The following is a 23,972-nucleotide window of genomic DNA, read 5'->3' as shown; positions in this document are numbered from 1 at the left end:
AAAAAGGTGCAGTCAAATACTGTAAGAACAGCTACATACCTGAGGCTTGAAGAATGCCATTCACCCCAATTCCAAGCACCACATCATCCTTCATTTTGAATCCCATCAATTGTTCTGATGTAACCAAAGCTGAAGCAGCAAATTGAGCACTAACAGAATCCAGTGTCTTGGAAACAAAACCCTAAAAAGAACAATGGTGGCAAATGTATGTGATTGAGGCCTCCACAAGTCAGTATTCTCCCCATTTTAAAGCTATACACAAACTAGTAGAACAAAAATCTATCCAGGTAAATCAGAAATGGCCCCGTCATTCTCTCAGACCAAACTGTCAGCATTTGGTACAACTACGTAAAATCTGAATTGTGATTTTTTCCATGCACTTTTAGCTCCATTATAACAATAACAGAAGAAAATCCCCACAGCTATTTAAAATACAAAGAAATTTATTTCCAAAATTCTATGGAACAACATTATTTCACAGGTCAACTTGTTTTTATGAAATTCCAAACCCAGTTCGGTGACTCAGATGTTCAGATTACTAACAACTTCTGAACCTTTTTAAATGTGTCCATCACCAGTGTAAACACCATGTATTTATGAGTTTTAGACACTTCCATAGGTGAATGAAGGACATATTTAGGACATGTTTAAAAATCCCTCATATCAAGAGGATAATGACATGGCTGGAGATCTTTGCAATTCATATCCCTAAGGCTCTGAATATTTAATTAATTGACTGACCCTTTTTTTTTTTTGTGGTTAAGAGGGAGCAGAGGCAATGCCTGCCACACTCACCTGCAGTGTCCCTTCTAAACACTTTACAGAATGGCTATGATGTAGATTCAGGCGAAAGCCACTTTCCTGTTGGTTAGTTTCAAGGTTCTATGGCAACAGTTGACAATTAGAGATGAACCCTGGTGGGAAACAATGAGGGATAAATCATAGCACAGACAAATCCCTCACCTGTGATGTGTTGGCAGAGGAATTACTATTTGCTTGCTGTTGATGAATTTGTGCAAGCTGCTGTTTCTGCATTAGTGCCAGTTGCTGTTGATGTTGCTGGTATTGTTCGGCTGTAAATGCTGAACAAAATATAAAACGAGAAAATACTATATCAAAATATGTAGGTGTTGTGTATATAAACACATCTATTTTATCGTCCTAAATAAATAAAAATACACCACAGCATTTCTCTAAAGAGCCTTAATGCAGCTTTATGGCAAAAAGGCCATCATCCTTCTTAAGATTTTGCTTGACTTAGGTCTTCCCTTTATACATCAAAAAAAACAGCTTAAAGATTTCAATTGTTCTGCTGCATTTAGGCTGGTACCAAAAAAGGGAGGGGGAAGAAGGAACCAAAAATACAATCAAAACCACCCAAAACTCTGTAACATTTAATTAAAAATGTGGGTAGAAATTGTATTAGTTTCCACTTTTTTTAGTGAAACTAAACTATCTGCATTAATGATAAAGCAGGTTTATATGCAGAAATTGGGAACTGCCTGTGAAACTGCATTGTTTTCAGCTCTCAGAGATGAGATTTTGAAGGTAACAAGTACCTACAATGAAAATTTATATTTTTAGTTGAAAACTCTAAATTGGACAGGCTTACATCTACATCCTTCTCTAAAATATTAGAAAGTGACACAGAAGTCAGAGTATGACAAATCAACTACAATTTTATCCAGCTATCCTGCAAGAAAAAAAAAATCAAGTATTGTGTGTACAGACTGACATGGGATGCCCAATGGAAAAGGTGTCATTAGTACAATGGTTAGCTTAGTAAAGTGTTATTTTTTTTTTAAATTTACATTTCCTAAATAAAAGTCTGCTTTAAATTTCAAACTAAATCAAAGCTGGAATTTGACTCTCCTTACAAATTCAGCCTGCAATAAAACTGAAGGAAAATCTTAAATATGTATCTTATTTGGGAGAATCTCTGCAATCCTAGGTGCTGTAAATAGCGTGCATACTCCTAGAATGCAAAGGAAGTTGTGCTTTCAGGAAAGTTCACTACTGTTTGGGAACAAATCACTACACTTTAATTTTGTTAACAAATTGCAATTATTGTTTGGTTAATCTACTCTTTAAGGCCTGCCTTTAGTTTTAATTCTGATAGAAGCAGGTCTTTTATCTTCTACTTCTTGATACAACAGGATTCTGAAGAATAATTTTAACATGTATAAACCTGAAAAATAGGTCAATAAAAATGGCTAACCAAATAAAGAAATTGAAAAAAATACTTGAAGACAGAGCAAACACTGCTGAACATGCATCTTTCCAGTGTGCTTATGACTTTTTTTTTTTTTTTTTAAAAAAGCATTGATCCAAATCCTATTACATGCTGGAAACAGCACTGAATTTTTAGTAGTATTTTTGATATCTGAGTTCTTGAAGTCATAAATTCTTATACAGCTGCTACATTCAGATTACTATTTTATTTTTTAGTAACAGTCTTCAGCAAGTAGGGATGCAGCATGCTTATATTGCCATAATAGTCTTAGAGCTAAATCCTATTTCAAATGGCTTCATTTCTTCTATGTTTTAAAGTAATTTCTGGGAGAATAGCTTAGAAGAAACACCTTGCAAAATGCTTACTAAAAAACACCCTACGATTCATAAACCAAATATTAAGGAGTTCACTGTTGCTATTTTAATTCTACTTTACATGAACAAAATGCCTGTTACCACATTTATTTATTTTTAAACTATCAAACACAGACAGCTAAGCAGGAAAGCTTTAAGAGACAGAGATTAGTGTGGGGATAGCTGAGGAAACTAGTAGCAGTAATGGAAGCAGAAGAATTGAGATACTGTTCTGGTATCGATAGATACTTAATTTTTATCAGTTTGTAGTGACTTTTAACTTAACGCTTTAAAAAAAAGTCCTGAACTTTAGTTTAACCAACATAGTGCTGAAGTTACTTAAGGTTCCACGTACCAGTAAGGTATTTTACTGTACTGTACTTTGCAAATATACTTAGAAATAGGTTGCATAAATGATGTGAGTAAACTCAACTCTCAGACTGAAAGAGGAAAATGGACAAAAAAGGCTGTTATACCAACATCTTTGAATTAAAAGATTAAAAAAGTCCACTGTAATATTCAAATGTACCAGAGCACAATGGTTAAGTTAAATTTTTGAATAGCCAGTTTCAATTTTCTAGCTTTAAACGTGTTTTAGGCTTTCACTATAAGAGTTATATTAAATACACTTGTCTCTGGCTTAACCAACTCCAAAATACTGCTTTATTTTGGAAAATACAGAGCGAACAAAGCTCAAGCTGTATCTGTTTAGGATGGCAGTTATTTAGGATCCTAGTCTTTTAAGGTGTCCTCCAAATTCTTCCTGAAGTGACATTTCAAAGAACTGCATGTTCAAACTGTGCAATGTACTTCTTTGTAAGCATCCTGTGATCCTTGCAGCTGTAACTTTCCAGCACTACAAAAGCAGTTACACAGCTATCAAAGTAGAAAAGTGACAGAACCACCCCACTGTGTCCACCAGCTTCACCTATATTCTAACTGCTTCTCTATTTCTGCTCAAATACCCAAAGCCACAAAGGTCAACACCTCAAAATGCAATGGAAATGGCTGTTTGCTTGTCATACCTGAACATACACTCACATACCATTTCGGGTTTTTCAATTTAAGTTAAAACATTCAGCAATGTTTTTGCTGCCTCTGGCATTGAAGGTGAAAGCCCACTAGGCATTTCAAAATACTATTCACACTTCTATTCCGCAACATACCCAGTTATGTTTGTGTACCCAAAGAGTTTACAGATCTTAATGACATCAGCTGTTTTTTCCCTCTCTATACTACATAGAAAGAAACTCTCCTCTGACAGTCTCCTCTCACAGTTCTACTGGAAGCCTTACTGACACTACTGAGAATTATCCAACCCCACACTTAATCACTACTTCTGAAGACCTGCACACTAGAACAGCATATTTTATCCTTACGTGTTAAGATTCACCATTTACTTTGCTCATTAAAACGCTCTTGGCTAGCTTTCTTCCCATCCTGATCTCAGGATGTACAGTCTGTACTGTACACTTCAATTCAAAAAGTGGTGAGCCCTAAGTTGTTGCTGAAAATCATTCCTGTGTGAAAAAGGAGAATGTCCATATGCACTTTACATGAAGTACATCCACTGGTTTAACTTTACAAATTAATTTTCTACAGCACACAACTGTGGCTGAAATTGGAGAAGTTCCAGAAAGGCTTTCTGGTGAAATCACACATATGCCCAGTGCAATGGAGTCAAGGGTGTACTGCCTTTATGTGCTTCTGTGCCTGAAAGCAGTCTTCAACTTCTCAAAGAGTTAGTGCAAGTTCAGTTTTTTTTTGAAATCATAATTGTTTTGTTGTTATTTTGTCTGCTAGTTTTGTTGTTGTTTAGCTTATTTTTTAAAAAAGAAAAAAGGCAATTAAGATAGAATGCACTTCAGACCAGAAAAACATAGCTGCTTTTAACACGTCAATTACATGGATTGTGGAGCACACTTTTTTCTTGCCTGCAAAGCTGGCACAGAAGTACTTGCACAGATGCCAAACTTAGTTTCTTGTTAACATTACTTTCTCAAGAAAATAATTAAGAAGTTATCTCCAAGAACTTTCTTCCAGAAAGTTCTATTACTGCTTCTCATTTTTATTCTATAGGAGAGAAATGGCACAGATGGAAGTCTTTTATCTGTGTTACGGAAAAACGGTGAATAGGAGTAGCAAAAGAACAACGCCATTTTCATTTGTATCACATACTGCTCTTCATCTATCTGGGGAAAAAAAACAGCAGGCAAGAAGAAAGCCCTTAGCTGTACCCTTAAGCCTCCTGAGCTTTTGGTAACCGAGAAGTATATTGCTATTATGGTTACATATGCATGGTATTACTGGAGACCTTTAAATCTTTAAAAAAAATTAGTAGAGCAACAGACAACTGAACAAGTGATTTCTGAAATTAAGAGCTTCAAGTTAAAAAACAGAAAAAAGGGATAAGAACATTTGATGGCTAAAGATTACAAATGAGATTTGATAAACAGATTATTGCTTCAGCAGCTCTAGACAAGAACACAGCACTTACAGACTCTTGTCAAACAGTGTGCTAAGGCCACAGCATTTAGATTTAGGACATTTCTATCATACAGTAATGACTATCCAACACTACAGAATTTACTGAATTGTAAGTAAGAAAACATACAATTTCACTTGCCACACAGAATCCAACCAACTCTCAACCACTACTACAAATAAGATCATTTCAGAAAATCTCAACTGTCTTTCACAGTTAACAACTGCACCTTCTCCAGAAACCTCTCAAAATTTTCAAAGACTTTTTTAGCCACCTACACAATGGAATCATCTGACCAACTTTCCTAATCTTAATTGTTACAAACCTTTAAGTCACAACTCTACCTAGAGCAATCCACACCTCATGATAGCTCACGATAGTTATTAGAAGATGGGAAGCTCAAGTTTTCCTGTGAGATGAGGTTATGTGAATGTTTCTTAGTTATTTTGCAGCATACTGTTCTAAACAGACACAATTAAAAGTGAATATAATTCTGAACTGCTATTACTAGAATTCTGAATCAAGTTATGACATTGCCATTTAGACAGCCTCCAGGATTTTAAGTCACTACATCATGTTTTGCTGTTTTTTTTCTTCATTTAACAGCTTGGGACAGACAATACATGCACCTGATCTGCAACTGTATTAGTACTATGCTTTGACAGAAAAAAAAAAAAGTATTCTGACTTAAAAACTGCAAAAAAAAAAAGAAAGTAGCAAAAATAGTCTTTGCAATTTTTCGGCTATGAATGCGAGGAAATAAATATTGTAGATTACTGAGACTGACTGACGGGATAAATGAATGCTTACAAATTATTTTTTAAGTATCTCCTTAGAGACAGCAACAAGTCCTGTGCAGTAACTTAAGATTTTTAACAACAAATTACACAACTGACTCACTATGTTTTCCTGTAATAATTTAAGTGACTGAGATATTTGTAATCTTTTGGATAATGACTTATTTTTTTCCTCAAACTAAGCCATTGAGTTACATTCTTTTGATTGCATGTTTCAGCTTTACTTATCTACTATGTTCTGTGGGATGCTGTTACTCCAAGGGCGCTGTTTTCTGAAGCACAGGTTCATAGTGATGCTGTCAGCAGTTTAATACTGTAATATACAACTATTTTTACAGTGCTAACTAGTTTTACCACAGCACTGAATGTGTATTAGCCTTAAAACACTGCAGCCTGCATTTAGTTTTCTCCTGCCTTGAAGTGGATAGAATGAGTTAGAAGGCAGGCCAGCTGCAGGATCTGTATGGAGAGCAAATCTCATGGAATTGTTCATGGTATGGTAAACAGCCACAGCCTCTCCCCTTATGACTACCACTGCAAGTCTTACTGTGAGGTGATGTGCTAGTTGTTCCTGCTTCCCTGGAGTAGGAAAGTACAGACTTACAAGAATACTGACTGAAAGAACTGTTTTCCTAAAAACTAGAAAATATATCCTGGGAGGCAGAAAATGCATGTGTAAACTCCTGGATCCTCTACTAGCATCTCTCTTTTTTAACCTGAATCGAAGATATTCACTAGAATTACCAGGGAAACTGAGCAGTATTTGCAGAGTAAACACAATAACCTATCCAGGTTAATTTGTATTAAAATAAATTTTTAAGACTTTAATACCAAGAAACTCAAACAGCCCAATCAAACCATTCAGTAAATTCTTCAGTCCTGTCAAACATCTGAAGAATTACATATTTAGAGTCATGAAAAAAAAAGCAACTGCTTCATAATCTTAAGTATCCACTCTCACAATGAGAAGTGCTATTTCAGTAGGAAAACTGAAGCATTAAGACATTAAGCTTATATAGGGTTAAACGAACTCTAAAATTCCAATCGGTGCTAGACTTCCCAATCCTTCAGGCTGAAGTAATGGCCATTAACAAGGCAGTCTTGGTCAAGTAACAGAAGATAGATCACATAACTAAGGCTTGCAATTGATGAAGTCCACAATTACAAAACTGCTGTGTTGGAGGGAGAGTATATACTGCGTTATGGTATTTTCATAAGAGAGATACACGAAATCATCACATCCCTGCTGTACAAGAGAACAATTAGTGGTTACTAATGCCAAAGTGCATGCAAAGCAAACATCATTCACAAAATTAAGTAATCCAGAACATCACATTTTCAATCTCTGTATTATGAGATGTTATCTGGCTTATATTGCCTGGTTAAAGATTTTCTACTGTATAGCAAGTTCTCACCAGTGAATTCAGAAGATTGGAGAGACTTAGAGCCATCAGTGTGATTTAGTATTTGATGCACCAGGCCCAAAGATGTTTCACTTTCTGAAAAGAAGTTCAAGATTGATTTTACTTAAACATGGCATTATCAGACACCGAGAACATGAATTAATAGGCCCCTGATTATTTTTACAACAGCCTTATATTTCAGCCCAACAGAACTCCTTGTGAAATTCCTACTATCAGAACTCTAGAGCTTGGCATTATAAACTAGGTATTAGATCTATATGTATACTCCCTACCTGGTAGTGGAAAAACAATCAGAGAATGATTATTAAAGAGGATTTTTATTGGCCTTGAATAAAACCTGGAAATGCTTGCTACATATTTGTCTACCTGCCATGCTTAATACAGATTTTCTAAGAAATATCATGGCTACTTGACATAAATACAATTTATTCTGCAGATAACACCTGACCACACTTGCATGAAATGCAGATGAAGTCTAACGATTTACAAAAGCCAACAATTCAGGGCAAAGTCTGACTCCAACTGGCTTAAAGCTGAACAGGAAAAACTAGTGTAACTACAAAGTCTCTGCAAAAATAATTGCATCAATGAAGTCTCTAGAAGTGTGCAAACGTTTTCAGTAAGTACTGGTTATTCCCCCACACCCCAGCCACATAATTTCACAGATTTTCTTTTCAAGATCTCCTCCCTTCACTAAGCCTAGGGTGGCCTATAAAACATCTCTGTTATTCCCAAGGCCCATGTAGTTTTGAGGCCACTGATCTTCAGCTAGGATCTCAACATCTCAGCCATGGATGGGTTCAGACTAAAGTTCCAATTATAGCTGAAAGTAGCCGTTACAAACATCATTTTTTTCATGACCAGGTTTATAATCCAATTTGAAAACAGGTATTTGAAAACAGGTATTTGGAAAAGTAAAAACGGTAAAGCAGACAGTAGTGTTGAGACTATTACAAATAGAAGGGTTAAATAAAAAGACCTGAACAGCCAGAGATGGCATGAACGCAATAAAAATTAAGGACAGGTCCTACTCTGGAGTGTGGAACTGCCAAGGAGATTGAGAAACTTCCTCCTGCTTCTTTCCAGAAATTGAATGCCTTTGCTGGAGGTATGAGGGGGGCAGAGGTATAAGGGTGTCAGCTACCCCTAATGAGAACACTTAAGTACCAAAAACTAGCAGAGATCCCCCAATCAGCAACACAATTGCAGACAGGAATACTAAGAACACATTTGGGAAATGGAAGCATAGTTCACTGACCTTCTAGACCCTTTAGTGGGCACGTGCAAACTTGTTTTTAAGAAACACATTACAGTATGTAAAAAAAATAATGAACCAAGTTTACTAGGAAAAATGCAATTTCTATGGGATTCCCATATAAAAAGGTTACTGAATGGCAAAGCACGACTTGTAGCACGTTATCTCCATCTCTAGTTTACCAGAAAGTAAGCTATTCTGGATTCTTTAATAATAGCCTAGATGTCTGCAGGTTTGCATATAAAGTAACATCTATAATACCAAAGATAACTAAGAATTCTCAGTAAGGCTTCTGTCAAAACACTTAGTCTTCTCTAAGGAAGAATTACAAAGTTAGTCTGCTTGCTAAGCAGACTGTAGTTAACTGCTAGCCTCTTTACAATTGCAAACCTTCTTCTCAAAGAGGTCTAACTTCTCTGTGAGGAAGGCAGTGAAGAACAGAACACACGATGTGGATGCCTCACCTTGCTGCAGAGCCTGGGAGCTGGTGCTCAAACATTTCACTAGTAACTGGTGTCTCCAGTCTGCCTACTAAACACAAGGCTGCGACAGAACCATGCATACCATACACTTTTAAATGTCTCAAACTTTTATTTACTACATGCCAACATCCAAAAATGACTGTAGTGTTTAATAGCAAGTCCACAGGAAAAAAAAAAAAACACTCTCTAGAATTCAATGCAGTTTGAAGACTGCCATTTGCCTGGCAGAACTGGATCAATCAATTAATCCAATAAGGAAGACTAAATTTCTGGCACATACATACTTCAGATGAACACTCAGGTCTCCTGCATCCTTCAAACTATCAAGACTCGCAAATGCCATCTCTGAAGATTACAACCTGGACTAGTAGTTGAACTGTCAGCAATACTGGCTCCTTTACTGCAAGAAGTGTTCCATTTTTTTCCAGGGTGAACAGTTTCCCCACTGAATAACAGTTAATCATCCACAAGAATAAATCATGCATTTACACTCCTGACTGCTTTTCAGTGGTGTTTTGTAACATGTCAGAAGATCCTGAAATCTGGTCTTTTTGCAAGAAGGCAAGAGATGTCTTTTCCTAACTTTTCAGTAGATGAAAAGGTACTGGAACCACCCTCTTCTAAAGTGATGCTATTTTTCTTGGCTACTTGATCTTGCTGCCATGGTCTATCCCTTCAGCACACAAGCTGTCTCCAAGGAACTTGTAAGAGATTTAAGACATCCCTTTCTCAGCTGACATAAAAAATCTCAATGCAACAACTCCATCTTCCATACATTTTTCACGCTGAGCGCCTTGAAAGCCAGTATCAGAATAGCTTGTTTCTTCAGGTGTTCACTTCAGAATGAACACAAAACTCCTCCTGGCTCCTTGAGGTAATCTCTCTGATCTTCAGGATGAAAACCAATGCTTCCTGTAGCCAGAGAAGAACGGTTGTGTCACAGCACACGTTTAATGAAAAGGCCTCTGAATAGTAGAGCAGCTGGAAATACCTCTCGCCTGTGCTGACCCCATCTGACAGACTTGAAAAACAAGGTTTTCCACAGCTATTTTTCCACATCAGCAGCATTTTGTTGGAGTTGTTCCAGGTGGAAAAAGCTCAGCATTTCTGTAAACATCTTTCACGTGGAATGGGACAGAACATTTCATGTGATGGCACACAGCAACATGGACACCTCTGCAAACCACTACAGAATCTCAAGATGAACCTCATCTTAAAGGAAAGTTATTTGGTTGACCACAGCTCACAGTAGCAGGGAAAGGATAAAAGGCTTTTTAAAAATAGAGATGCTGTAATCAGTGTTTCTCGCGACAAGTCCTACTACCACTTAAAAACAAACAAACAAACAAACAAACACCACAACCAAACAGATGCTAAAATGCAGAGAACCGAAAACTAATACTAAAATAATCCACAGCCACAAACTCCCAGCTTTAAAGAGAGCTAAGAACAAGGGCCGGGGCACCCTACAGAATTGTTATCTGTAGCAGTATCAGAAATTCTAATACAGATGTTAGATACATCATGGTCTTTATAGTGTTTGCAACAAAAAGTAAGGAAACCTAGCTCTGCAGCTGTAGCCTCAACTGATAAGCACCTTTGAAGAGGTCAGACTCATACATGAGACATACAAAGACTCCCACCTGTAATCTGTGTAGACAATGTATCTTAAAGAACCCTAAGTCACTGAAAGAACACTAGAAAACAGAATGGCACTGATGAGTAAGACTAAGTTGTTTTCAAACACCTAACCCTAAACAGACAACTATCACCACATCATATACACAAAATCTCAGGCATCTACACAGCTACAAAAATTCTGATTAAGATTACAAATAATTCTAAAAAGTACAATTGACTTAAGTCACGCCGATAACAAATAACTATCCAGAGACTAGTAACTCATTTCAAGTGCATCTATGAGTTCAGATGTAGATTTCTTTTTTAATGTAGTGTATCACTCCTGTATCAACACTAATAAAAATATGAATCCAAACTCTACAACTTTCAAATTTTAAAGCTCTAAATATTAACCTATTTTACACAGATGAGATAAGCCACCTGCAGAGAATTCCAAGCACAGATGAATGTAGCATGCAAAGCACTGAGACATTATGTTACTTTCCCATGTGCTTCAAAACTCAGCCACGTAATTAAAAGCTTGTACAGAACTGACCACCATAAATAACAATTCCCTTTTTTATTCACCTCCATTTAGGAGGTGTCTTAATGATCTATTTAAGGAAAAAAGATTCTATGAGTATTACATTTAGGTATACACATACACGCAGATATATGCTTTGAACACAATCAGCAGATTTTTCAAGTCTCTGGCTTTCAGATATAATGTACTGCCTATCAACACTTCAGAGCATGTTTATAAACTGTTCATCACACACCGTTTTGTTTTCACACTGGTAACCTGGCTGGCATTATAGCAAAATTCAGAATGGCTATTAGAGAGATGATGCTCTCATTCAGCTCTAGACCTGGTTTATTGATTTGAAACATTACTTGTGTAAAGGGGCTGAATTCACACACCAAAAGCCATACTTGGATCACAAACCATAAGCACTACCAGCTTAAGCTCTAATACTTTTTCCCAGCAAGAAGAGTCATAAAAGAGAAAATAACCTGTGAAGGGTGGCATTGAGGACAATGACCTACTCTAGTACAGCAAGAAGAGGAAACATGGAATAAGGAAGCAGAACAAAGCTGCCCACTAATTCTAAAAATGCAAGGAAAAAAATTTTCAAAAAAAAAAAAAAAAGGGGGGGGGTACAGGGAGGCAAGACAAAGAAATGAAGAAAATATATTGGAGAACATGAAAGACCTGAGACACAAGGGCAGCACTCGGAGCAAATATTCCATATAGTCCCTCAATCTGGGGAGTTTATTAGGTATATGTATCTATCTACACCCCACTCATACATTTTCCAGGCGTTCTGAGGTTTTTTTTTTGAAAGCTAAAATTCAAAGTAGAAACATCATTCAAGAGGCTTCCAATAAAATGGTAGAGAACTTCAAAAATGTGTTTAAAAAAACAAAACAAGAACAGAGAAGCCCACTTTTTTATATAAAAAGCTGAGATTTAACATTAACTTATCAAAACTCAGAAGTTATGTAAGTTATATGCTAACCATGTAAGTACCAAACTTCCAGTGTGAAGAAGTCAACATAGAGATACTATCCAAATATTCCAAGTTAAAAACAATTAACACCACATCAAGGTTTCTTAGAGTCAGTTCCTCAATTCTGTAATTCAGGTTCTGTAAGAAGTAATCTGTCATTTGCTGACAAGATGTAGAGTCAGAGTTTTGCTGACCGTGAACAGATGCACAGAGTGTGTGGAGGGGTAGACTAGACATTTTTGGATGGGAAATGGCATTTACTTTTACTTAAAGTCCAGATGAGAATTCATAAACATGCTGGCATTTAAAATACATTTTAACTAAACATTTCCCACCACCACACTTGCACTATGACAAGAAGATTGGAATAGTGTTATAATCAGCATTTCAAAAATAATTTTAATTTTCAAAATCCAGATCTTCAGAGTTAGTTATCCTGTACAACACTGTTTCTAAATAACTGCATTTCTAAAATTCTATCTATATAACAAGGTAGCATTTGCATAAGTTTGAGATGCAGTACACTACTGTTGGCAGTAACTAAGAATAAACATTCTGCGTAGCAAAGATAAAAGACTGGCTGCTACCATCAAAATAGACCATGAAGTTAAGTATGGATGACCTAACGATATTCTGAATTTTCTGAGTCAAGTTTAATATTTCTAAAAGGAAGTTTGTTGAAATAAACATACCAAAATGTGCTGAACCACTGCTACTTTTGCTTTGTATAGAGGTACTGCATATCTGGGTCCCAGGTTGTGCTGTGCCTGTTCGATTTACACCCCTGTATAATTTCTTACAGGAGAGTTCCTCATTGTCACTGTCATGTAGGGATGGTGTCCGAGGCCTAAAGTGTCGCCATCTACATGATTTGATATTGACTAGGATTTGACTGAGGTCTTTTGAGAAAGATTTGTCCGAGGTATTTGTTTCTGAGGTATTGGCAAATTGACTGATTGAAGAGTGTTGTGATGAGGAAAGCATTTCCAAATCCAGCTGATGAAATGTATTATCATAGTCCGAATGCGCTCTGTCTAGTAGCACCCTAAAACAGAAAAACAACGCAGAATTACATAGGAGCAAGAAAATACCAATAAAGTCACCCGTTTGCCATGTGTGCTTAAGGAAGACTTAGGTAAATAAATAGAAGAAACTACACAAAAATGTTCTACAACAAGAAATCCCTGAGATCAGGCACATAAAGTATGACTATATATTCAGTACTTTGCAGGCAGTAGTATGTTGACATTTCTCTTTCCAGGTATATACTACCTTTTACTGTATTAATGGCTGATGTAAACCATTGTGTATGTATTATGACAAAGCAACATAGACACACAATTTCCCCCCCATCAGGCTGGAAGACTTCTGCAGTACAATGAAAAAAATACAATAAAATTACTTATGTAACTAAATGCAATCCAAATGTCCTCTTAAAGTAACTTTAATTTAAGTGCTTTACTGACATTTAAAATGAATATACCTACAATCATCCCATGAATTGCCAGAAGCTATCACACATTACTTTACAAATTCCCTCCAAAATGCCACTAAGAGCCTGCAGTTTCTCATCTGACTCATCAATAGAATAAGACACTAAAAGCATTCAGTTGAATGTCAGATCACTTTTTTTTTTAATTAAGATTTAAAAATGTCTTTTAATACCGATGTCCCAGTCATCACAAAATATTTAAGAAATAGCACTTATACTAAATAGTAAATAAAAAATAGAAAGAGCACTTATACTAGTTTCCAAATCGTTTTCATTAAAGAAACTCAGAAATAAAACACCTTAAGTAACAGTCCTTAATTCTTTAACATTTTGGGCCATGTTTAAAACTTAAAACAGTTGTCACTTTTAAATATTCCTCCCTAAAATTCTCCTCTACAGCAGATGCAAAATCAGAAATGCATTTTCTGAAAACTGACTTTTGCTATCATCAAGTACTCTTATTTGAAGACAACTATGCAAATCATTAAAGTATGAAACACCAATTACAACTAATAACATATGCTTGTTTTCACCTCAGTACCTGGGAGTGCCAGCAATACAAATGTTTAGAAACATTTGAGCAAGCAGTAAGTACTAAGTGGCTTCTACTACGGCATCATCAGCTGAGGAAGTTATCAAACAAGCATATAAAATGCCAACTTTGTGATGTCTTTTCTTCTGAAACTTTTCTCTAGAAGATGTCTTACTGATTTATTAAAAAAAAAAAAACAAAAAAAACAGTTATGTAGTCCTTACCTTCCACCACGGCCGACCCGTCTTCGTGCAAACCCAATACACCTCTGGGGTACAGTGAGAGTGGTTAAGCAGTATCTGTAACGCACATCTCCTAATCTTCCCTCTTTAGGGCTACTCCATGGCCAGTTGCCAGGTTGGTCTAAATGAGGCTTAAAATAATTTTGAAATAATTAAACACATGAATTTATCCTACAACAATGATTTGTCTTATGATACATAAGGAAATTCTACTTACAGCATAGTACTGACAGCCTGCTTTCCTACGGAAGGCAAAAGGACCATCGGGATCATTTTCTTCCTCAGCCTCCGAAGAACCAGACAAAACCTTTAAAATGAGGGTAGTGTTGGTGAGGGAGAGTTTTAGTAAATTCTTGAGTTTTCCTTCAGAATTTTCTGTTTCTGTTAGGAAAATAATAGGAGATATTACCTGGGAGAGAGGTTCTTCATCCGAGCTAGGAAAATCATACTGATTTAAATCTTTAGCATTAAAGACTGGCAGTGCAGCAGGACTCGTCTGTTGAGGAGTAGCAGCAGCAGACGAAGGTAAGACTTTTGGCTTCTTCTCATACTTTCTTTTGGGTCGAATAACATCAGGTTTATCTTGCTGCAAGGAAAGAAAAAAAGTCAGCATATAATGCATATATAAATACACACAAATTAGATTAAAACAGGAGTTTCCCAAAACTCCTGTGTAAGAAAGCTGAAGAGTGAACTCATCTCTCTAACATCTCGACACCAACACAAGCAGACATTTTGTGAATATGTATCACTTCCAGTAATTGGAATGTTTAATAGTTAAGGTGAAATCAAGTACCACTTGCTCAACCACTATCATCGGTAAAACACCAGTGGTCAAGATAAAAATACTACTTTGGCTAAGCAGACCAGAATATATACAATGGTGCCATTGGGCATCATTTTTATTTTCTAACATATACAGGTGTTTATGCAGCATTAGGGAACTACGTATCAAACAATCCTTTAAAAGACAGAAGTTAGACTTCACAAAGATACCACCTAGTATCTCAGAGAATAAAAATTAAACACATTTCCCCATACTATGCAGGTGCAAATGCATTTTCCACGTTTCTAAGAGATTTCTTTCAAGCCCTGAGACACTGCATCAGCCCTGCATCACTAGTTGCTAAGTACACTCCAGCAGAAGCTTTAATTGATTCATGTTATTTTGTTGGATCTGGAACAGTCTTTATACATTGCTCAGGTATAAGAAATATTTTAAAATTCAAGTTGTACTTCAACATTTTAGCCTGCGTGATGGGACTTATTTAACGTGCTAAGTTAGTGGCACTATAGCTATGTTATGTATGGCACAAAGCCAGGAAGAAAAAAAATACTGTTAAACTGTCTAAATCAATACATTATCCAATACTGAAATAGAAAACCAGCATGCTAGGAAAATCAATGGATCAAATTTTAAAAAGAAACACTCCAGATTAAAGTGGCTACATTTTTAGAACAGTGTAAGGCTTTTACCTTTTTAGACCTCATTTTTTGCTGAATATTTAGGTAATAAATACTGCTTTGTTCAAAATATCCTAACGTTATAGACAGTATCAGATAAAAATGCTAATATCAACTAGTGCAAGAATTTGTTACAACTGTATGCATCTCCAGTTGATCTGTACTCCCTTTATTTCTGTCTTGAGGAATTCCAACAGTTCCTAGGCTATCATCATCACTCCAGCACAATAAAATATTTTACTCCTATTGCAGCTTTGCTAGCGTATTTTCCCTATCAGCAGTAGTGCTTTTCCCCCTATCAGAAAGCCACACTTCGCCACCCAGTCAAAAATGTCTTCCACACTGTCATACCCTAAAATGCTGTAGCTTGCACATGTAACAGCATGAACGATTAATTCCATTACTAACATTACTCACTTTGTTAACTTTGAATTCTTTCAGTTCCATAGTTTCTTGATGTTTGAAAGGACTGTTGTTAGTCACAGGAATGATGGGAATAGCATACGTAGGTTTAATTGGCTGCCGCTGTGCCATGACCTCAGACACAATCTCTCCATTGTAGTCACCCAAATTATACCTGAAATCAGAGTGGTTTTTATTTTCTTATTAGAATATTTACAACATACATCTGGTAAAAAAATATGCAACAGTCAAACAAATGAATAATTCGTGCAACCTGGGGTAAGAGGAGGTCCAGGATAACAGCCAGAAGTACAAAAATTACTGTTCCAGAGAAGGGGGAGGAGGGGCTAATAACATGCAAACTTTATTGCAATAACTAGTTCTGACATACACACACAGATAACTATCTGTAAGACATCTCCAAAAGATAATAATGCAAGTGGAAGAAGTGGCAATAAAAACTTGATGGAAAGAACAGGGCAGGTTTCCCCCCCTCACCTGGGGACAGTACCACTTAAAAATACTGTTTAAAACCTGTTATGATAAAGGTGTGAGGTAAAGCACCTTATTCACAAATCCTCTCTTTTTCGCATAACAGAACAGTTTTGTACGAAACAGAACCTTACAATGCATCACATTTCGAATCCTGTGTGAAGTGCTAAGATGAAGCTTAGTTTTACATTATGAAGGGGGCATTAGTCATTCTTCTGTTCAACAGCTTGTTCTTCTTGAAAAAGCTAGTGGATTTCTCCCCTCTCTAGTTCTACTGAAAATGGCCAGTGCTTGAGGAAGTGCACATGATATGAAGAACAGACTGGTATTTAACTCGTTAAACTAACTGAAATTACTTTTAGAGCTTTCAGTCTGACTCAAAGTGTTCAACTTTTCAAACACAGATCCTTAAGCTGGAGAAGTCTTATTCAGGTTCTAAGTATCAATTGCTAAGTAACTCCACATTGCAAATGTTATTCTCAGTTGATTAGGAAAGTGACAGTTGATAGAGCAGAGCATTTGGTCTTCGGCGCAGCTGTCAAACAGGATGTCAAAAGAAATACTAGTTGGAGATGACTCACAGAGCAGCATGTTATGCTGTATGAAATGTCTGTTTGTTTTCAAGAGGGTAGTAGATCAAGCTTTGCTAAAAAGAACAGAGATAATGAAGGAAAGGAAGATAATGCTTGGGAAAGACCTTAAAAATAACAGTGATTTCCTTCATCTGTTCAGTTAAGAAATTTAATGTATTAAATTCCTTTGGAATTTACCTGAAACCATGAGCTCTCTTCCTACATAACATATAGGACATGATACATGTATTTGAATATACACAACAAAACCAGTGTAGATGAAGGTGACTGGTCACTTTTCCATGATGACTGAATCCCTAAATTTTATCCGGTGTGAAATCTGCTATACCGTAACAGTGAAACATCTGAACGCTTATTTTAAAATCTCTCACATTTTATAGAGTATTAATGGCAATATAAAGTAGTTTCCAAAGCTTTCTGCAGCAGATTTTCAAGAAGCGTTACCTCTTTTCGATAATTTCCAGTGTTAAATGCAGCAACTCCCTCTTGCTTTTCTCCCTTCGCTTTATCATTTCCAGGATGGTAACTGCACGACTTAGATCTCGACGCAGCTTAAGCATCTTCTCGTAAGATGCTTCATCATTTTTTCGATTCTGTAGATACACAGTATTTTATGGTTTCCCACATCATTTAAATCACATAATCTGAACTAAAGTTCTAAGTATTTGTGTGTTGAAAAAAAATCAAAAGCTAAAAAAATGAAGAGAAACATATTCAAGTATCAATGAGCTACAGCTTATCACACCACCACCACAAGTAGGTTTAGCAGCAGATTTAGTGAAAAAAATATAAACTTTCCTTCAATAGCTGGCCTACAGTAGTTTATCTTTTTTTCCTTTGCAAATTAAAAGCAAAACAAACCAGTCAGCTTTTATTATTTTACGCTACATAGCGAGACTGTTTCTTTAGATAAACTATTTTCTGAGAGGACAAAGAAGGAAGAGAAATGAGCAGGATGGAAGGATTAATCTACTTACTTTCCGCGTCTGCATCTTTTCTGTTCGTCTTCTAAACGCAACGTAGGGATCGTTTGTGCTAGAGCCATCTCGCTTCTCCTGTTTCACTGCTGGGATAAGAGAGGGCCCTCGACAGTTTTTCCTCTTTTTAATCCAGTACTCGTACACTTCTCTGATCAACTCATCATCTTCCTTCAGCAATAGCTTGGCCTCTTGCAGGCTGACTGGCTAAATGTAAAACCCAGTATGTCATTGTCATATAGTATTACAAAATAGTTTGTATTCTTTTTTTTTTTTTTTTTTTAAATTCAAAGTGATGTTGTACCTGCTGACCACTGCCCTTTTCTAGTCGGTCTATCATCTCTTCGAATTGTAAAGGGGAGATATCCATTCTTTTCTTCAACTTATTCACAAAGATCTCATCTTCTGAATCCAAGTCATAATCCGGCCACTCAGCATCCAAACTAAAAGCTGAATAATACAATGAAAAGTTACAGTTTTACTGCAGAAATGCTTCGTACTCTAGAAACTGCTATTAGAACACACCAGATTCTTCAAAACACAAAACCGAAATTATTGTTTGAACACTGGAGTAATGCTAGTTAGAAGTTATTCTTTGCTTTTTTTTTTTTTTTTTTTTTTTAAAAAAAAATAAAATTACACCATTAAAACCAGGAATAGAAGTTGGTATCTACCTGGCCATGCTTCTATTAACCAATGAAAACTTAATGGTGTCCAAGACATCCAAGTTTTTGACCTCATTGCTTTCAGGAAGAAACCATTAGGTTGGTCAAAGTTTTAAATGTTCTCTTGTTCTACAGCTCTACTTATTGTATTACCAACTTCTCAAATTAAGTCTCTAGCCTAAATGCATTTTAGAGCTACTTCAACAAAACTATGTACAGACTGTATTACAGAGACCTCACATACACTCTCATCCATTATTTTTGTGACCTAAAAGCATAAGGTCAAACTGGTCTACCAGGATGGCCTACCCAATGTAGCATGTAATCTTCAAATACAAATGATGTTCTGCAAAACACAAACTGTTCAATTTTCCACAGTATCCTATGAAAATGCAGCATTCTGCACCTAGAACAATACCTCCCAAATTCTTGTGCCTTTTGTGTTTTAGTCTGTAAGAGATAATAGTTTCTTCAAGTGAGCATTTCACACTGTGAAAAGTATGATTTGATTTTAAAAATTAAATGGATAGAACAGAATGCAACTGAAGACACTCATTTCAGCTGTGCAACCACTAGGTAAGGAAAAGAAGAATGAAAAAGCATACCTTAATATCAGCATGGAAGACTCCTAGCATTAGTGTCCCCATCTGCCTCTTAGAGCATGCTCCTAATTTAGCTTATCATTGAAGCTCAGATGGATACAGAAATCTAACATTTAGCCAACGTTATTTAGGCATAAGATCTGCTTACATAGAGCAGATACTACTTTTAAAATTCTGATAATTGCACTATGCAACAGAATTCGGAAACAGATTGTATTTTTATATTTTTTTCAGAACTTGTTCAAAGTAACACGGTGCTCCCATCAAGCTCACAGAACAGCTGCCATCTTCCAATAAGAACAACATCCTAACACATTTCGAAGTCATGGGTGATATCAAAAGAAAAGCACCTACTTTTAGATGTAGAATAGTTCCATCCAGGCATAGGCAAACAGTACTACAACCACCATTTCTGCTTGACTTTCCAATCCACTCTACAGTCATCCTGGTTAAGCTTCAGTGAACAGGTGGTCTGTATATGTATTATATATTCTCCTCTTCAAGTAGCTTTCTGTTTTTCTTAATAAACTAGATTCCTGCAAGCTGTAACTACTGAGTGCCATAGAGAGCAAAAATGGACCTTTGTGATTGCTAAAATTAGAGTTTTAACAGATAGACACAGACTCAATAATTACAGCTATCTACTTCTTGATCAAGAATTTAATATACCTCTTCAGTAAAAAGTATGCATTCCTTTACATGCTGGACAAAATTAATTCTCAGAAGCTAGTCTTGATGTGAGCTCAACAGACATTTGTAATTTATTGAATGAATGACTGGCAAAACCAAGTTCTTGGCACAGACTACAATAAGTCACTTTACTTACGCTGTATGTGAATCAGCTGCTTTGGCATTTTAAATTCTCCAGGATATATAGATTCATAGTATGCAATATTACTTTCTGCTTCTGGGACTGGTATGACCATATTATCCCTCTTCTCTCCATATACTTGTTGTGCTGAGATAGCCCGTTGGAGATGATGTTCCTATAAACAAACAAAAAGTCAACGTAAACATATGAGAAAGTATTTTCAGAGATTAGACTTTCAAAAGTTGAAGCAGGCCTATTTTTTGCAAATGCCTGCATTCCAAATCCCTGAGATCTCTCTCAGACAAGAAATCAGTATCACACACTTCATTCAAAATACACTCCATAAACTGGTAGTTTGTTTCCAGTAGATGGAGCTCTCCCTCTTACACAAACACAGGGGACTGCAGTTACTAAACTTAGTGAAGTTGCATGTTCTTGGCACACCAAGCCACATAAATCCATCTGTAAATATTTCTGGAGAGACTTCAGATCGATTACACATACAGATTATAACAAGTATCTGCAGACAGATATTCACTTCAGTTTTTTTCTGTATTTGTTATGACAATTTATAGATAGCGATGCCAGAAAACCAGGAGGGAGGCCTACTATCACCTCCTTTTAGGAGAAGCAACTATTTTTATCCAGGTAAGTGGTTCCTGAAGACATTCTTGTTTATTGCAATGCTTTCCATTATCCACCTTTTCTCCCTCCTAATCCAAAGTTTAATATTAAACTATTAAGCTGTGATGAGAATAATTAACCATTAGAAAACCACAATTGCTTTTCAAGCTTAAAACTAAATTACATTCACATTCCTTACTGCAGTCTGAGTAACTGGTCAACAATATTATGAATTCTAATGATTTTCTATTCAAATGCATTCAGTAGTTCCCAGGGCGCTGCTAAGACAACAAGTAGTATCAGCAGAGTTCATATGGAGCTAAAAGCCAACAAAAGCACAAAAAACAACAGATGTGCATGTACATAAATTATTTACCCACAGAATAAAATAATATTTTTTGCCTATTAGCAAAGCAGGTTCTCTAAGTTTCTATGCTCAGGTGTTTCTTCCCAAGCACTCAGGAAGCCAGTGCTGCATCAGTTGTGTCCATGCAGCTCTCAGTGGGATGCTGCAAAGCTGGTTACTGAAATAGTCCACACCAGAACTACAGCAGGTAGAGAGAGTAACTGGTTTCATTTCTGAAGTGAAAACATAATAGTTTTCAACCACATAATCTTATTACACCTTTGTCAGACTTCAGTTTACCCCTCTTCAGTACAATAAAAGCTATTAACATCTTTCATCTAGAATTAGAAGAAAAATTAGAAGAAAATTATAAAAACGGCTTTACTGTAAAATACAGAACCAGAGCACAGCCTCAAACTGAAACCTGCTGAAAGGTACAGTTGTTATAGTTGCTTCAAGAACTGACAAGATTTTAGCTTATCTTTTCTTCAAACAAGCTGCAGAGATTTTTCAGGTTTGTCCTGTTATTTAAATTCATTATGAAAAGAGACATCATACAGTCCCAAGCAAAACTCACTAAATTTATTTTGGTCCTCTAGCATTTGATAAACATAGCCGCATATGTCACACAGGAGACAACACCTAAAATGCTTTCTTCGGGGTGTTTCTTTTTTTCTTAATCACAAGAGACACTCAATAATAGAAAATAAGCAGAAAAGGCAAACTCCCCACTCCCCAGATACTCATGTATTTGGACAGAAATTAACAACAGCAACTTTGCACCTAGCTTCAACAACTCAGCTGGTGGCTCGGCCCATCTCTTCCCTGACAATACATCTAATTACCAATACATATAATTGGTAATTTATTACCAATTTATTACTCTGGTAGCTCTCATATTTAAACATGAAAGCATGTTGAAAAACCACTACAGTTACTGTAGTAGGTTAGTTACTACTAACTTACTACAGCTTCCAGTTTCTGTTCTGCAGTCATTCTCTGCTGTGATTGCACAGCTGATGACTCCCACTCAAAGGCAACGCTTCATTCATCTGAGGCTGGAACCTGGTGTTTAAAAATGCAGTGGTTGCCTCACTTTGCCAGAATGACTTTGTATTCTAAACCCTGACTTCTAATCCTAACAGGCTGGCTGTCCTTGATGTTATGTTGGTTTGTTACGTAGGTGCTGTAGTCCAAGACATTCCTGAAAATACCAACAAGTGTTTAAAGACAGACCTCGTCAGAAATTCCAGAAATCCTTTGACTTGAGCCATCCTTTTCCAAGTAGAGCTATCCAGCCAGATACACCTCCTCTATACAGCAGCTATCTGCCGCGTTAGGCAACCAACAGCACCTTGTAGTATCAAAGAACATTTTAAAAGTCAAGTGCAACCATCCACTAGGTCCCCTGGTCCTGCTGCAGAAGGAAGTTAGACTGGCTTAACCAGGTTTTGCCTTGGAAAAACTCTTATTATTGTTCACAAAGAGACCATCTTCCCAAGTGATCCGTGGGGCCAAATACTCATTATCCATATTCCTCCAGGAAGTGCAGTTAAGCTGCTGGTCTGAAACCCTCCAGGGCCTGCCTTTACAGCAGTTTTTAAAGCAGCGCGGTTGAAGTGCCTTTTCCTTTCTCCTCTGGAACATCGTCTGTCCCTCAGAAGTTCTCAGATAGATGTGAAGTTATTTCAAACTGTTTCTTTGAGTTCCTGGCGTGATTTTTAGATGGCTTAGTCACGCTCAAAGGCTGTAGCTGTCATGTTAGAAGGAAGCTCATGCACCAGCTAGCTGCCACCACAAGGTGCAGCGCAGTGCCCCTTGCTGCTGTTCCCTGATTTATCACTGCCTCGCCAGACTGATCCTAGGACAATTCAGGGTATGAGACAGATAGAAAACCTGCTCTCGCCTGTTATTCCCCTGAGAGCAATTAGCGTTCTGATAAATTAGCTTCCTTAACTGCCAGGGGCTGGGAGAGAGGAAGAAGAGAGAAAGATGATCCCCTTTGGCTGCAGCTAGCCAGAGTAGCTTCGCTGCATCATTAAAAGTCATCCTTTTTATAAAAATGAATACTGTGGGGAAAAAAAAAAAAAGACTCATGAAAAGCTCTGTCACAAATATTTTTCACCATCTTAGCATCAAGTATAATCAAGAGGTCCTCCTCTTACTACAAATACTTACAGAATATTCTCTTCTTATCCTGCATACTTCGCATAAGCAGCTGTGGATGCCCCATCCCTGGAGGTGGTCAAGGCCAGGCTGGATGGGGCTGTGTGAACAACCTGGTCTGGTGGGAGGTGTCCCTGCCCATGAGGGGGTGTGTGTCTGTATGCAACTTTAAGGTCCCTCAAAGTGTGTCTTTAAGGTCCCTTCCAACCCAAACCATTCTATGATTCTAGCTATTACTTGCTCATATATTATTTGTTCCAACTCACAAGTTTCCATGCAACTGGATTTTTGAGCTAAGTTATCCTTCCTATTGGAACTACACTGGAACAGCCTGAAGTTGTCTTACTACCACTCAGAACTGCTGAAAGACAGAGGAGATAGCACTTTCTTCCCTCTCTCTCAAC

The 23,972-nt window shown here is 36.8% G+C and overlaps 1 protein-coding gene across 8 annotated transcripts in view; it reads right to left on the bottom strand.

Moving 5' to 3' along the window:
- Positions 1–23,972, bottom strand: part of EPC1 (enhancer of polycomb homolog 1) — a 69,187-nt gene that overhangs the window by 2,786 nt on the left and 42,429 nt on the right. For 3 of the 8 annotated variants that reach the window (XM_035317293.1, XM_035317289.1, XM_035317294.1), the window contains 13 exons: positions 20,448–20,607; positions 18,659–18,804; positions 18,355–18,561; positions 17,822–17,970; positions 16,308–16,467; positions 14,836–15,012; positions 14,644–14,733; positions 14,409–14,557; positions 12,853–13,205; positions 7,284–7,367; positions 964–1,082; positions 796–882; positions 40–181 (listed from right to left, as the gene is read on the bottom strand). In XM_035317293.1, coding sequence (XP_035173184.1) covers positions 40–181; positions 796–882; positions 964–1,082; positions 7,284–7,367; positions 12,853–13,205; positions 14,409–14,557; positions 14,644–14,733; positions 14,836–15,012; positions 16,308–16,467; positions 17,822–17,970; positions 18,355–18,561; positions 18,659–18,804; positions 20,448–20,547 — 1,963 coding nt within the window. In that variant the 5' untranslated portion in view covers positions 20,548–20,607. Of the gene's footprint in view, positions 1–39; positions 182–795; positions 915–963; positions 1,083–7,283; positions 7,368–12,852; positions 13,206–14,408; positions 14,558–14,643; positions 14,734–14,835; positions 15,013–16,307; positions 16,468–17,821; positions 17,971–18,354; positions 18,562–18,658; positions 18,805–20,447; positions 20,608–23,972 lie in introns of those variants that run through there. The other 5 variants (XM_035317290.1, XM_035317291.1, XR_004748135.1 and 2 more) reach the window with 5 other exon arrangements.

The sequence above is a fragment of the Oxyura jamaicensis genome, chromosome 2 (genome assembly GCF_011077185.1).
Source record: "Oxyura jamaicensis isolate SHBP4307 breed ruddy duck chromosome 2, BPBGC_Ojam_1.0, whole genome shotgun sequence".
NCBI lineage: Eukaryota > Metazoa > Chordata > Aves > Anseriformes > Anatidae > Oxyura > Oxyura jamaicensis.
This window is presented reverse-complemented; position numbering and strand designations above follow the sequence as displayed.